This window comes from Paroedura picta, chromosome 1 (assembly GCF_049243985.1).
Source record: "Paroedura picta isolate Pp20150507F chromosome 1, Ppicta_v3.0, whole genome shotgun sequence".
NCBI lineage: Eukaryota > Metazoa > Chordata > Lepidosauria > Squamata > Gekkonidae > Paroedura > Paroedura picta.
Genome location: NC_135369.1, coordinates 3,507,859 through 3,523,505, shown reverse-complemented (window position 1 = coordinate 3,523,505; position 15,647 = coordinate 3,507,859). Strand labels below are relative to the sequence as shown.

General features: G+C 58.1%; 1 protein-coding gene across 3 annotated transcripts in view; it reads left to right on the top strand.

Annotated features, from left to right (window-relative positions):
- SETDB1 (SET domain bifurcated histone lysine methyltransferase 1) overlaps positions 1-15,647 on the top strand; it is a 75,982-nt gene that overhangs the window by 29,995 nt on the left and 30,340 nt on the right. For 2 of the 3 annotated variants that reach the window (XM_077319981.1, XM_077319977.1), the window contains exons 11-16: positions 1-42; positions 911-1,049; positions 2,016-2,180; positions 3,455-4,060; positions 9,415-9,531; positions 10,255-10,424. The exon at positions 1-42 is cut by the window's left edge and continues 88 nt beyond it. In XM_077319981.1, coding sequence (XP_077176096.1) covers positions 1-42; positions 911-1,049; positions 2,016-2,180; positions 3,455-4,060; positions 9,415-9,531; positions 10,255-10,424 — 1,239 coding nt within the window. The remainder of the gene's footprint in view (positions 43-910; positions 1,050-2,015; positions 2,181-3,454; positions 4,061-9,414; positions 9,532-10,254; positions 10,425-15,647) is intronic. The other variant, XM_077319992.1, reaches the window with a different exon arrangement.

Genomic DNA, 15,647 nt, shown 5'->3' with positions numbered 1-15,647 from the left:
AGAAGAAGCAAGGCGGGCAGATGCGGACTCGGCCAAACGTTGGTACGCCGTGGGCCAGGGGTGGCCGAACTGTGGCTCTCCTGAGGTCCGTGGACTACAGTTCCCACGATCCCCTGCCAGGATGCTGCTGATGGGCTCCAGGGAGTTGGAGTCCATGGACACCTGGGGAACCACGGTTTGGCCGTCTCTGGTGGACTCTGATCTACATTTTGGCCCTAGATCCATGACGGTTGGGGGGAGAGAAGCAGGAAAGAATAAAGCACGTGGCCCCCAGGTTGAGACCACGGGTGTCCTACCTGAGCCTTTAGCTAGAGATGCTGGCGATCGAACCTGAGACCCTCTGTATGCCAAGCAGAGGCTCTGCCACTAAGCTCTGGCCCCTCTCCACGTCTCTCCAGGGTCTCAGGCAGAAATTTTCCCCATCACCTCTAACTGATCCTTTAGCGGGAGATGCCAGGGGTTGAACCGGGGACCTTCTCTATGCCAAGCAGATGCCCTGCCAATGAGCCACGTCTCCTCCCCAGATTTTCTCCTCTAATGGCATGCCTGCCTTTTACAGGGGAAAGGAGCCTTCCCCCTCCTCACAGCATGGCAGGCAGCACTGCGTTCAGAAAAACAAACCCACGGGATCCAACCTCACGCTGCATCATGGTCCTTTCGCCGGGTGTTTTGTGGCAGAGCTGGGGAGAAAAGGACCGGTGGTGACAGGCCCACCCCAAGTCTGACAGCAGGCCAAGGGGAGGTTGGCATGGGAAGGGCAGGACCCAAATTTCATAGCCCTTCGGGTGAGATGAGTGGGGCACACTTTTTGTGTGTGTCGTCTTTGGCACCAGCACAGTGGGCAAGGGTAGAATCCTCCCCCAATTCCCCTGGTGTCTCCCACGCTAACTCCCTGTCTCCCTCCCGCCAGGTGCCGTCCGGAGCAAGGGCCCGGTGGTCCAGTACACCCACGACTTGACCGGAACCAGCACACAATTCAAGCCAGTGGAGCCACCCCCCGTGCCCATCATGGTGTCGCAGCCGCTTTCCCCTCAGTTTGTCGATGTGGAGTAAGTCGGAGCTCTCCTTGTGTCTGAGCAATCCCAGGAACCCAGGGGAAGCTACCTGGCCTGTCAAGAGTCAGTATTTTCCTCTCAGGCTGGCAGCTGCTCTCTTCTCCAGCTGGGTGGCCCAGGCTGGCTTGATCTCCCCAAATCCTGGAAGGCTGGCAAGGTCCGGTCCTGGTCAGCGCTTGGATGGGAGGTCCAGGGATAGGCAGGGATGGGTCCAGGTCCAGGCAGAGGAAGTCGAGGCCAAACTGACTCCGTCCCTCTCTTGCCCTCTCTGGCTATATGTCGGCTGGGTCTCAATGGTGTCTTCCAGCATTGGTCGGCCAAGGCACTGTTAGACGTATTCTAGGACAGCGGTCCCCAACCTTTTGAATGTTGAGGACCGCCTCCGGGGGTGAGGAAGAGCCGGCAGCCCGGGCGCCGCGCATGCACATTAGCGCCCCCTGGTGGTAAAAACACGTTTTCACTACCAGGGGGCGCTAACACACATGCGCGGCAGCTCCGCACATGCTCATTTGTGTCCGCCAGCGTGCCTGCCTCTTCCCCCCCCCTGCTTTGGCGGTCGCTTCTCTCGCGGCCTGGTGAGCTTCTCGCTGTGGGGAGGGGGGGAGGCAGGCGTGGCCCCCGACGGCCCTCTACCAACTGGGCCGCGGACCGGGGATTGACAACCCCCGTTCTAGGGCGCCCACTTGTTCATGCATTGGAGGGGGGATTCAGGGAGAGCCCTGCTGGATCAGGCCACTGAGGGTTCCCCCACAAGTGCATCTCCCATCCAGATGGAATATATCCCGCCTCGGAGGGTAGTGGAGTCCCCTTCGTTGGAAGTTTTCAGGAGGAGGTTGGATGGGCACCTGTCGGCAGGGTGTGATGCTTAAGTCCCCAAGCAGGTGGGGGGCTGGACTAGATGCCCCTTTGCGGTCCCCCCCAGCTCTGTGCGATTCTGACTCCCTCCCTGCTTCCGCACAGCAGTGCAGAGAGCCAGCTCGCTCAGTCCAAAAAGCAGCAGGTGGCCAAGAAGAGCACCTCCTTCCTGCGTCCGGGCTCCGTGGGATCGGGGCCGTCTTCTCCGTCTTCCCCCGTCCTGGGCGAACCGGCTCCTGTCGGCAGGACTGGGGTGACGCAGCAGTTTCGGTAAGCAGGGGCAAGTTATAAGATTGTTGGGCGGAAAGGGGGGAGGGGCATTTGCACCAGCGTGGCGCGCCTCGGGGGTGAGTTTCCGGCCGGGAAAAGCAGGAAGGGGTGTGAATTTTCTGGTCCGTCCCAGGGCTTTTTCAGTCCTGGCCCCGACCTGGTGGAATGAGCTCCCGGAAGAGCTGCGGGCCCTGACGGAGCTCTTCCACCAGGCATTTGGTTGAGGCCAGGCCAGGAAGATTGGGTCCCTTCAGGTAGTTTCACTCATTCTGCAGGGGGTTGGACTAGATGACCCCAGAGGTCATCCAACTCTATGACATTGTCTCCGCGGAAGTGTGCCTGCCCATGAAAGCTCACCCCTTGAATAAAACTTGGTTGGTCTTAAAGGTGCCTGACTGGATTCTCAATTTGCTCTGCTGCTTCACACCCACACGGCTGCCCACTTGAATCAATGATTCCGTAAGGCTACAAAGGAAGCAGCTGTGGGATTTCCAGCATTCTGCAGGGGATTGAATTGGATGGCCCTTGGAGGTCCTTCCATGTCTATGATTCTGTAAGGCTACAAAGGAAGCAGCTGTGGGATTTCCAGCATTCTGCAGGGGGCTGGATTGGGTGGCCCTTGGAGGCCCTTCCATGTCTATGATTCTATAAGGCTATACAGGAAGCAGCTGTGGGATTTCCAGCATTCTGCAGGGGGCTGGATTGGGTGGCGCTTGGAGGCCCTTCCAACTCTATGATTCTATAAGGCTACACAGGGAGTAGCTGTGGGATTTCCAGCATTCTGCAGGGGGTTGGATTGGGTGGCGCTTAGAGGCCCTTCCATGTCTATGATTCTATAAGGCTACACAGGAAGTAGCTGTGGACTTCTTGCATTCTTCAGGGGGTTGGATGGCCCTTGGAGGCCCTTCCAACTCTATGATTCTATATGGCTAAACAGGGAGTAACTCTGGATTTCCTGCATTCTGCAGGGGGTTGGATGGCCCTTGGAGGCCCTTCCAACTCTATGATTCTTTAAGTTTATACAGGGAGTAGCTGTGAATTTCCTGCATTCTGCAGGGGATTGGATTGGATGGCCCTTGGAGGCCCTTCCAACTCTATGATTCTATAAGGCTATACAGGGAGTAGCTGTGGGATTTCCAGCATTCTGCAGGGGGTTGGATTGGATGACCCTCCGGTTGCTCCTCGATCATAGCCATGCTTCCTCGACTCCCGTTCGGTTGACGTCCTGAGCCGAGGCACGCTCTGACTGCTGTCCCTCCCTTTCCCCACGGCAGGTTCTCCGTCGCCCAGCCAGCTGGCAGCACCTCCATCCAGCAGTTCCACAGCGTCATGGACCGTCTCCCCAACGAGCCTTCCTACCGGGCCCCCGTGGAGAAGCTCTTCTACCTCCCCCACGTGTGCAGCTACACCTGCCTGTCGCGGGTGCGCCCCTTGCACGGCGACCAGTACCGCAGCAAGAACCCCCTCCTCATCCCGCTCCTCTACGACTTCCGGCGCATGACGGCCCGCCGGCGCATCAACCGCAAGACGGGCTTCCACGTCATCTACAAGACGCCCTGCGGGCTGTGCCTGCGGAGCATGGGCGAGATCGAGCGGTACCTCTTCGAGACGGACTGCGATTTCCTCTTCCTGGAGATGTTCTGCTTGGACCCCTACGTCCTGGTGGACCGCAAGTTCCAGCCGTACAAGCCGTTCTACTACATCGCCGACATCACCAAGGGGAAGGAGGACGTCCCCCTGTCGTGCGTCAACGAGATCGACAGCACCCCGCCGCCCCAGGTGGCCTACAGCAAGGAGCGCATCCCGGGGAAGGGGGTCTACATCAACACCAGCTCGGAGTTCTTGGTGGGCTGTGACTGCGAAGACGGTTGTAGGAACAAGTGAGCATTGTGGGGTTGACTCTCGTGGTTGAAGGCCCCGCCCCTCCCCCTTTGGCCAACGCCAAACTTCCTAACACCTCTTAGGAATCCGTGCTTCTCGATTAAGAACGTAAGAGAAACCATGTTGGATCGGGCAAGTGGTCCATCCAGTCCAAAACCCAAGTGCCAAAGCCCAGGTGCTCTCAGGAGGTCCACCAGCAGGGCTAGATCTTCAGAGGCCCTCCCCCTCTTGCCCCCTAAACAGAGCAGAATGTAAGAGAAGCCATGTTGGGTCAGGCTGGTGGCCCATCCAATCCCACCCTGTGTCTCACAGTGGCCAAAACCCAGGCACCATTGAGGCCAGAACTCCAGAACTCCTCCCACTGTTGTCCCTTCTGAAGCACCCAGAAGACAGAGCTTCCCTGCCCCAGACATGAGAACATAAGAGAAGCCATGTTGGATCAACCCAACAAGCTGTGTCACACAGTAGCCAAAGCCAGGTATGTTCAGGGGTCCACCAGCAGGGCTTGGAGACCCATGAGGCATACAGGGTGAGCTTGGGACAGCCCCAGTTCTCTCAGAGCTCTCAGCCCCACCTCCCTCACAAGGTGTCTGTTGTGAGGAGAGGAAAAGGAACGGGATTGTAAGCTGCTTGGAGACACAGGAGACCTACTGGTCGGGCCAGTCCCAGTTCTCTCAGAGCTCTCCCAGCCCCACCTTCCTCACAAGGTGCCTGCTGTAGAGAGAGGATGCGAAGGTAATTGTAAGGCACTTTTAGACTTCCTAGTGTAGAGCAAAATGAGGTATAAACCCCCGATTCTTCAGGTTTTTGGAAGCTAAGCGGGGTCAACCCTGGTTAGGACTTGGATGGTAGACACACCCCGCTGTCCAAGGCTGCTGCACAGAGGCAGGCAAGGGCCATCCATCTCTGAATGTCCCTACCTTTGAACACCCAACAGGGTTGACACCCACCTTACAGGGTGTTTGTTGCTTTCAGGTGTCCCTGCTTACATCTTCAGGTAGATCTATGTGAGCAGAAAAGAGACAAAGACCAGGAACTCTCTCAGCCTCACCCACCTCAAAGGGTGTCTGTTGTGGGGAGAGGAAAGGGAAGGTCAATGGAAGCCTCTTTGAGACTCCTTTGGGTAGAGAAAAGCGGCATCTAAGAACCAACTCTTCTTCTTTTTCAGTAATCTCAGGGCTCTCTCAGCCTCACCCACCTCAAAGGGTGTCTGTTGTGGGGAGAGGAAAGGGAAGGCGAATGAAAGCCGCTTTGAGACTCCTTCGGGTAGAGAAAAGCGGCATCTAAGAACCAATTCTTCTTCTCCTTCAGTAATCTCAGGGCTCTCTCAGCCTCCTCTCCCTCACAGGGGGTCTGTTATGGGGAGAGGAAGGGAAGGAGAATGGAAGCCGCTTTGAGACTCTTTTGGGTAGAGAAAAGCGGCATATAAGAACCAACTCTTCTTCTTCCTCAGTAATCTCAGGGCTCTCTCAGCCTCCCCTCCCTCACAGGGTGTCTGTTATGGGGAGAGGAAAGGTAAGGTCAATGGAAGCCGCTTTGAGTCTCCTTTGGGTAGAGAAAAGCGGCATATAAGAACCAACTCCTCTTCTTCTTCAGTATTCTCAGGGCTCCCTCAGCCTCCCCTCCCTCACAGGGTGTCTGTTGTGGGGAGAGGAAAGGGAAGGCGAATGAAAGCCGCTTTGAGACTCCTTCAGGTAGAGAAAAGCGGCATCTAAGAACCAATTCTTCTTCTTCTTCAGTAATCTCAGGGCTCTCTCAGCCTCACCCACCTCAAAGGGTGTCTGTTGTGGGGAGAGGAAAGGGAAGGCGAATGAAAGCCGCTTTGAGACTCCTTCGGGTAGAGAAAAGCGGCATCTAAGAACCAATTCTTCTTCTTCTTCAGTAATCTCAGGGCTCTCTCAGCCTCACCCACCTCAAAGGGTGTCTGTTGTGGGGAGAGGAAAGGGAAGGCGAATGAAAGCCGCTTTGAGACTCCTTCGGGTAGAGAAAAGCGGCATCTAAGAACCAATTCTTCTTCTTCTTCAGTAATCTCAGGGCTCTCTCAGCCTCCTCTCCCTCACAGGGGGTCTGTTATGGGGAGAGGAAGGGAAGGAGAATGGAAGCCGCTTTGAGACTCTTTTGGGTAGAGAAAAGCGGCATATAAGAACCAATTCTTCTTCTTCCTCAGTAATCTCAGGGCTCTCTCAGCCTCCCCTCCCTCACAGGGTGTCTGTTATGGGGAGAGGAAAGGTAAGGTCAATGGAAGCCGCTTTGAGTCTCCTTTGGGTAGAGAAAAGCGGCATCTAAGAACCAACTCTTCTTCTTCTTCAGTAATCTCAGGGCTCTCTCAGCCTCCCCTCCCTCACAGGGTGTCTGTTGTGGGGAGAGGAAAGGGAAGGCGAATGTAAGCCACTTTGGCATATAAGAACCAACTCTTCCTCTTCTTCATCTTCGTCTTCTTCTTCTACAAGTCAGCTGACAGCATTTTCTACGGCCCCCACCAAAGTTTTTCCCACTCAAGAGTGAGACCCTCGCAGCCATGAGAGGGGCGGAGTCTTGATTGGGGCGGCACACAAAAGAAGCCCCTCTCCTCTGCCCCAGCTCTGAATTGAGGATTGTCCCTGTTCTGTATGCATTGTCCCTGTCCGGGGGGTGGATTCCTCTTCCCCAGGCTCGGAAGAGTTTTTGAGGATTGCAAAACATTAGGACCAAGGAATTGCCGATTTCTCCGTCGCCACTAGATATCAGCACAAATTGAACCATGAAGCATAATTTGTCATGAGTTTTTGCCCTGTTTTTGGTTCGTGAACTGAACTAGACAGATCTACTGTCACAAAGTTCTGCAAACGTGAAAACAGTCCTTGGCGGGTCATCGATGAAGCAGAAAGAGGGTTTAAAAGGTCTCCGAGTCCCTTTGAAGTGCTCTCAGCAAAATGCACAACAGCAACTGAAAATTGTGGCTTTGTGGCTTTATGCAAACCGTGGTCCCTTTGAGTGGGGTTTTCAGGGCCACACACCTGTTCACTTCATGAACAAACCTTTCATTTTAGAATCACAGAATCATAGAGTTGGAAGGGGCCATACAGGCCATCTAGTCCAGCGGTAGTCAAACTGCAGCCCTCCAGATGTCCATGGACTACAATTCCCAGGAGCCCCTGCCAGCATTCACTGGCAGGGGCTCCTGGGAATTGTAGTCCATGAACATCTGGAGGGCCGCAGTTTGACTACCCCTGATCTAGTCCAACCCCCTGCTCAACGCAGGATCAGCCCAAAGCATCCTAAAGCATCCAAGAAAAGTGTGTATCCAGCCTTTGCTTGAAGACGGCCAGGGAGGGGGAGCTCCCCACCTCCTTAGGCAGCCTACTCCACTGCTGTTTTGATGTGGTTCTGTTCATGGTTTGGCCCCGAATTGGGAGGAACTGCATTTTTATTTATTTATTCATTTCATTATTTATATTACAACTTATATAGAAGAAGGAGAGTTGGTTTTTAGGCCCCCGCTTTTCACTGCCCGAAGAAATTTCAAAGCAGCCTTCCCTTCGTCTCCCCACGACAGACACCCTGTGAGGGAGGTGGGTCTGAGAGAGCTCTGCCAGGACTGCTCTGTGAGAACGGCACCATCAGGGCTGTGACTAGCCAAGGTCACCCAAGCTGGCTGCAAGTGGAGGAGTCGCAAATGAAACCCGCCTCGCCAGATTAGAAGCTGATGCTCTTTACTGCTACACCACACCATATGCTGCCATCCGCCGTTGAGTCATAGTTTAGCAATAAAATTATAAAATCGATTAAGCCAGAATTTAAAACCTCGAATGCTGTCATCCGGGGGAGGCCCAAACTAGATGGTAGCTCTAGAGCAGGGGTAGTCAAACTGCGGCCCTCCAGATGTCCATGGACTACAATTCCCAGAAGCCCCTGCCAGCATTTGCTGGCAGGGGCTCCTGGGAATTGTAGTCCATGGACATCTGGAGGGCCGCAGTTTGACTACCCCTGCTCTAGAGGTATTTCTCAGTCATAGGCTTGTGTTACTCAGAGCGCTCTGACAGGGCACCAATCTCCTCTGGGAGCTCATTCCACCAAGCGGGGGCCAGCGCTAAAAAGGCCCTGGCCCAGGTTCAGGCCAGACACACCCTCCTTGGGGTGGGGACTCTCAGCCTGTGGGCATTTGCTGAGCAGAGGGTTCTCCGGGGAGCATATTCAGATAGGCAGTCCCATGGTTATGCTGGGCCAGCCCGTGTGTGGCCCTGAAGGTTAACACCAAAGCCTTGAGCCGGATCCGGAAATCCACTGGGAACCAGCGCAGCTGCCAGAGAACTGGCCTTGCGTGTCCAGGTGAGGACCTGGGCAGCTGCATTCTGGACCAGCTGAAGCTTCAGGAGTGGGGAGAAGGGCAGGCCGGCATAGAGCGAGTTGCAGGAATCGGGTCCGAAGGTGACCGTCATGTGCATCACTGTAGCCAGGGGCCCCAGGGCTAGTAGTAACCTCTTCCGGAGGTTTAGACGGAAGTTAGAATCATAGAGTGGGAAGGGTCCTCCTGGGTCATCTAGTCCAACCCCTGCACTATGCAGGACACTCACATCCCTCTCGCTCACCCACTGTCACCTGCCACCCCCTTGAGCCTTCACAGAATCAGCCTCTCCGTCAGATGGCTCTCCAGCCTCTGCTTTAAAATCTCCAAAGATGGAGAGCCCACCGCCTCCCGAGGAAGCCTGTTCCACTGAACCACTCTGACTGTCAGGAACTTCTTCCAGAGGTTTAGACCAGGGGTAGTCAAACTGCGGCCCTCCAGATGTCCATGGACTATAATTCCCAGAAGCCCCTGCCAGCATTCGCTGGCAGGGGCTCCTGGGAATTGTAGTCCATGGACATCTGGAGGGCCGCAGTTTGACTACCCCTGGTTTAGACGGTATTTAGAATCACCAAGTGGGAAAGGACCTCTGGGGCCATCTAGTCCAACCCCCTGCACTATGCAGGGGCTGGATATCAGTCAGAGTAGTTCAGCAGTGGAATAGGCTGCCTAAGGAGGTGGTGAGCTCCCCCTCACTGGCAGTCTTCAAGCAAAGGCTGGATACACACTTTTCCTGGATGCTTTAGGATGCTTAGGGCTGATCCTGCGTTGAGCAGGGGGTTGGACTAGATGGCCTGCGTGGCCCCTTCCAACTCTATGATTCTATGATTCTATGCAGGACACTCACAATCCTCTCCCTCAGTTCTTGCTCCTAGTCTCCCCTGTTCTTCTGTTGTCTCAAGTGTTGTGGGGGGGGGGGCAAGGGGAGCCCTGTGAAAGGCTGGAAGGGTCAGTTAGGTGCCCCCTTCCAGTAGTCCTCATCCCCTTGTATGCCCTCTTCTTGACTCTGTATTTTGTTCCCTGAAAAAGATCCAAATGCGCTTGCCACCAGCTGACGATCCAGGCGACCGCCTGCACCCCTGGAGGACAGATCAACCCAAATGCCGGGTACCAGCACAAGAGACTGGAGGAATGCCTCCCCACAGGGTAAGTCTGGTTTCATCAAGACCCTTTGGGCGATCACGTTCAGGCAGTCGGCCTGGGATATTTATCACTATTTATTTATTATATTTATATACCGCCTTCCCTGAGGGCTCAGGGCGTTTTACAGAAAACAGGAAGAGATACAGATAACATGGTAACATTATAACCATAATAATAACATTATAACCATAATAACAAGGTCATAACGGTAACATTATAAAATAGGAATTGCAAGAGCCTTAAATTGCCGCATTATTCCTGTCTAAACGCATGTGCGCCTGTGGCCATCACTACATCCTCTGGCAGTAGATCCCTCATTTTAAAAGGACTCCCTGTGTACAGAAGTATTTCCTTTTGCCGGTCCTGAATTCACTGCCCCTCGTATTCATTAGATCAGGGGTAGTCAAACTGCGGCCCTCCAGATGTCCATGGACTACAATTCCCAGGAGCCCCTGCCAGCATTTGCTGGCAGGGGCTCATGGGAATTGTAGTCCATGGACATCTGGAGGGCCGCAGTTTGACTACCCCTGCGTTAGATGGTTCAGTAGTTTGGGAGGGGTGGGACTTCTCTTTCCCAACTCTCTCTTGCCCTCGGGCATACTCTTACTAACCTCCTTCCCCCCCTTGAGTTGTCTCTTTCCTGAACCGCCAAGACCCTGACTCCTAACTGTCTTGGTGGCCTTCTCCCGCTCGAGATTGACATTCTCCCTCCTCCCCTCTGGCCAGAGCCTACGAGTGCAACAAGCGGTGCAAGTGTAACACCAACATGTGCACCAACCGCTTGGTCCAGCACGGCCTGCAGGTGCGGCTCCAGCTCTTCAAGACGCAGAACAAAGGCTGGGGCATCCGCTGTCTGGACGACATCGCCAAGGGCTCCTTCGTCTGCATCTACGCAGGTAGGAGGCTGGCTGAAGCCGCCTTCTGTCACTCACATCAGCCAGGCAGGGAGCTCAGGGCTGGCCCTTAGGGGTGGCTCACTCCCCGCTTTAACTACACAGGCTCCTAAGCCTATGCCGAGCGAGGGCAAACTGTATGAGGCTGCCCAGTTACAGAGCCTCTGCTGGGCAGGCAGGAGGTCCCCGGTTCAATCCCAGGCAGCATCTCCAGCTGAAAGGACCAGGCAGGAGGGGATGGGGAAGACCTTTCTCTGCCTGAGACCCTGGAGAGCCCTGGGGAGGGGCCAGAGCTCAGGGGCAGAGCCTCTGCTGGGCAGGCAGGAGGTCCCCGGTTCAATCCCAGGCAGCATCTCCAGCTGAAAGGACCAGGCAGGAGGGGATGGGGAAGACCTTTCTCTGCTTGAGACCGGGAAAGCCCTGGGGAGGGGCCAGAGCTCAGGGCCAGAGCCTCTGCTTGGCAGGCAGGAGGTCCCCGGTTCAATCCCAGGCAGCATCTCCAGCTGAAAGGACCAGGCAGGAGGGGATTTCTCTGCATGAGACCCTGGAGAGCCCTGGGGAGGGGCCAGAGCTCAGGGGCAGAGCCTCTGCTTGGCAGGCAGGAGGTCCCCGGTTCAATCCCAGGCAGCATCGCCAGCTGAAAGGACCAGGCAGGAGGGGATGGGGAAGACCTTTCTCTGTCTGAGACCGGGAAAGCCCTGGGGAGGGGCCAGAGCTCAGGGCCAGAGCCTCTGCTTGGCAGGCAGGAGGTCCCCGGTTCAATCCCAGGCAGCATCTCCAGCTGAAAGGACCAGGCAGGAGGGGATGGGGAAGACCTTTCTCTGCTTGAGACCGGGAAAGCCCTGGGGAGGGGCCAGAGCTCAGGGCCAGAGCCTCTGCTTGGCAGGTAGGAGGTCCCCGGTTCAATCCCAGGCAGCATCTCCAGCTGAAAGGACCAGGCAGGAGGGGATGGGGAAGACCTTTCTCTGCATGAGACCCTGGAGAGCCCTGGGGAGGGGCCAGAGCTCAGGGGCAGAGCCTCTGCTTGGCAGGCAGGAGGTCCCCGGTTCAATCCCAGGCAGCATCGCCAGCTGAAAGGACCAGGCAGGAGGGGATGGGGAAGACCTTTCTCTGTCTGAGACCGGGAAAGCCCTGGGGAGGGGCCAGAGCTCAGGGCCAGAGCCTCTGCTTGGCAGGCAGGAGGTCCCCGGTTCAATCCCAGGCAGCATCTCCAGCTGAAAGGACCAGGCAGGAGGGGATGGGGAAGACCTTTCTCTGCTTGAGACCCTGCAGAGCCCTGGGGAGGGGCCAGAGCTCAGGGGCAGAGCCTCTGCTGGGCAGGCAGGAGGTCCCCGGTTCAATTCCAGGCAGCATCTCCAGCTGAAAGGACCAGGCAGGAGGGGATGGGGAAGACCTTTCTCTGCCTGAGACCCTGGAGAGCCCTGGGGAGGGGCCAGAGCTCAGGGGCAGAGCCTCTGCTGGGCAGGCAGGAGGTCCCCGGTTCAATCCCAGGCAGCATCTTCAGCTGAAAGGACCAGGCAGGAGGGGATGGGGAAGAGCTTTCTCTGCCTGAGACCCTGCAGAGCCCTGGGGAGGGGCCAGAGCTCAGGGGCAGAGCCTCTGCTTGGCAGGCAGGAGGTCCCCGGTTCAATCCCAGGCAGCCTCTCCAGCTGAAAGGACCAGGCAGGAGGGGATGGGGAAGACCTTTCTCTGCCTGAGACCCTGGAGAGCCCTGGGGAGGGGCCAGAGCTAAGGGGCAGAGCCTCTGCTGGGCAGGCAGGAGGTCCCCGGTTCAATCCCAGGCAGCATCTCCAGCTGAAAGGACCAGGCAGGAGGGGATGGGGAAGACCTTTCTCTGCCTGAGACCCTGGAGAGCCCTGGGGAGGGGCCAGAGCTCAGGGGCAGAGCCTCTGCTGGGCAGGCAGGAGGTCCCCGGTTCAATCCCAGGCAGCATCTCCAGCTGAAAGGACCAGGCAGGAGGGGATGGGGAAGACCTTTCTCTGCATGAGACCCTGGAGAGCCCTGGGGAGGGGCCAGAGCTCAGGGGCAGAGCCTCTGCTTGGCAGGCAGGAGGTCCCCGGTTCAATCCCAGGCAGCATCGCCAGCTGAAAGGACCAGGCAGGAGGGGATGGGGAAGACCTTTCTCTGTCTGAGACCGGGAAAGCCCTGGGGAGGGGCCAGAGCTCAGGGCCAGAGCCTCTGCTTGGCAGGCAGGAGGTCCCCGGTTCAATCCCAGGCAGCATCTCCAGCTGAAAGGACCAGGCAGGAGGGGATGGGGAAGACCTTTCTCTGCTTGAGACCGGGAAAGCCCTGGGGAGGGGCCAGAGCTCAGGGCCAGAGCCTCTGCTTGGCAGGCAGGAGGTCCCCGGTTCAATCCCAGGCAGCATCTCCAGCTGAAAGGACCAGGCAGGAGGGGATGGGGAAGACCTTTCTCTGCATGAGACCCTGGAGAGCCCTGGGGAGGGGCCAGAGCTCAGGGGCAGAGCCTCTGCTTGGCAGGCAGGAGGTCCCCGGTTCAATCCCAGGCAGCATCGCCAGCTGAAAGGACCAGGCAGGAGGGGATGGGGAAGATCTTTCTCTGTCTGAGACCGGGAAAGCCCTGGGGAGGGGCCAGAGCTCAGGGCCAGAGCCTCTGCTTGGCAGGCAGGAGGTCCCCGGTTCAATCCCAGGCAGCATCTCCAGCTGAAAGGACCAGGCAGGAGGGGATGGGGAAGACCTTTCTCTGCTTGAGACCCTGCAGAGCCCTGGGGAGGGGCCAGAGCTCAGGGGCAGAGCCTCTGCTGGGCAGGCAGGAGGTCCCCGGTTCAATTCCAGGCAGCATCTCCAGCTGAAAGGACCAGGCAGGAGGGGATGGGGAAGACCTTTCTCTGCCTGAGACCCTGGAGAGCCCTGGGGAGGGGCCAGAGCTCAGGGGCAGAGCCTCTGCTGGGCAGGCAGGAGGTCCCCGGTTCAATCCCAGGCAGCATCTTCAGCTGAAAGGACCAGGCAGGAGGGGATGGGGAAGAGCTTTCTCTGCCTGAGACCCTGCAGAGCCCTGGGGAGGGGCCAGAGCTCAGGGGCAGAGCCTCTGCTTGGCAGGCAGGAGGTCCCCGGTTCAATCCCAGGCAGCCTCTCCAGCTGAAAGGACCAGGCAGGAGGGGATGGGGAAGACCTTTCTCTGCCTGAGACCCTGGAGAGCCCTGGGGAGGGGCCAGAGCTCAGGGGCAGAGCCTCTGCTGGGCAGGCAGGAGGTCCCCGGTTCAATCCCAGGCAGCATCTCCAGCTGAAAGGACCAGGCAGGAGGGGATGGGGAAGACCTTTCTCTGCCTGAGACCCTGGAGAGCCCTGGGGAGGGGCCAGAGCTCAGGGGCAGAGCCTCTGCTGGGCAGGCAGGAGGTCCCCGGTTCAATCCCAGGCAGCATCTCCAGCTGAAAGGACCAGGCAGGAGGGGATGGGGAAGACCTTTCTCTGCCTGAGACCCTGGAGAGCCCTGGGGAGGGGCCAGAGCTCAGGGGCAGAGCCTCTGCTTGGAAGGCAGGAGGTCCCCGGTTCAATCCCAGGCAGCATCGCCAGCTGAAAGGACCAGGCAGGAGGGGATGGGGAAGACCTTTCTCTGTCTGAGACCGGGAAAGCCCTGGGGAGGGGCCAGAGCTCAGGGCCAGAGCCTCTGCTTGGCAGGCAGGAGGTCCCCGGTTCAATCCCAGGCAGCATCTCCAGCTGAAAGGACCAGGCAGGAGGGGATGGGGAAGACCTTTCTCTGCTTGAGACCGGGAAAGCCCTGGGGAGGGGCCAGAGCTCAGGGCCAGAGCCTCTGCTTGGCAGGCAGGAGGTCCCCGGTTCAATCCCAGGCAGCATCTCCAGCTGAAAGGACCAGGCAGGAGGGGATGGGGAAGACCTTTCTCTGCATGAGACCCTGGAGAGCCCTGGGGAGGGGCCAGAGCTCAGGGGCAGAGCCTCTGCTTGGCAGGCAGGAGGTCCCCGGTTCAATCCCAGGCAGCATCGCCAGCTGAAAGGACCAGGCAGGAGGGGATGGGGAAGACCTTTCTCTGTCTGAGACCGGGAAAGCCCTGGGGAGGGGGCAGAGCTCAGGGCCAGAGCCTCTGCTTGGCAGGCAGGAGGTCCCCGGTTCAATCCCAGGCAGCATCTCCAGCTGAAAGGACCAGGCAGGAGGGGATGGGGAAGACCTTTCTCTGCTTGAGACCCTGCAGAGCCCTGGGGAGGGGCCAGAGCTCAGGGGCAGAGCCTCTGCTGGGCAGGCAGGAGGTCCCCGGTTCAATTCCAGGCAGCATCTCCAGCTGAAAGGACCAGGCAGGGGGGGATGGGGAAGACCTTTCTCTGCCTGAGACCCTGGAGAGCCCTGGGGAGGGGCCAGAGCTCAGGGGCAGAGCCTCTGCTGGGCAGGCAGGAGGTCCCCGGTTCAATCCCAGGCAGCATCTTCAGCTGAAAGGACCAGGCAGGAGGGGATGGGGAAGAGCTTTCTCTGCCTGAGACCCTGCAGAGCCCTGGGGAGGGGCCAGAGCTCAGGGGCAGAGCCTCTGCTTGGCAGGCAGGAGGTCCCCGGTTCAATCCCAGGCAGCCTCTCCAGCTGAAAGGACCAGGCAGGAGGGGATGGGGAAGACCTTTCTCTGCCTGAGACCCTGGAGAGCCCTGGGGAGGGGCCAGAGCTCAGGGGCAGAGCCTCTGCTGGGCAGGCAGGAGGTCCCCGGTTCAATCCCAGGCAGCATCTCCAGCTGAAAGGACCAGGCAGGAGGGGATGGGGAAGACCTTTCTCTGCCTGAGACCCTGGAGAGCCCTGGGGAGGGGCCAGAGCTCAGGGGCAGAGCCTCTGCTGGGCAGGCAGGAGGTCCCCGGTTCAATCCCAGGCAGCATCTCCAGCTGAAAGGACCAGGCAGGAGGGGATGGGGAAGACCTTTCTCTGCCTGAGACCCTGCAGAGCCCTGGGGAGGGGCCAGAGCTCAGGGGCAGAGCCTCTGCTTGGCAGGCAGGAGGTCCCCGGTTCAATCCCAGGCAGCCTCTCCAGCTGAAAGGACCAGGCAGGAGGGGATGGGGAAGACCTTTCTCTGCCTGAGACCCTGGAGAGCCCTGGGGAGGGGCCAGAGCTCAGGGGCAGAGCCTCTGCTGGGCAGGCAGGAGGTCCCCGGTTCAATCCCAGGCAGCATCTCCAGCTGAAAGGACCAGGCAGGAGGGGATGGGGAAGACCTTTCTCTGCCTGAGACCCTGGAGAGCCCTGGGGAGGGGCCAGAGCTCAGGGGCAGAGCCTCTGCTGGG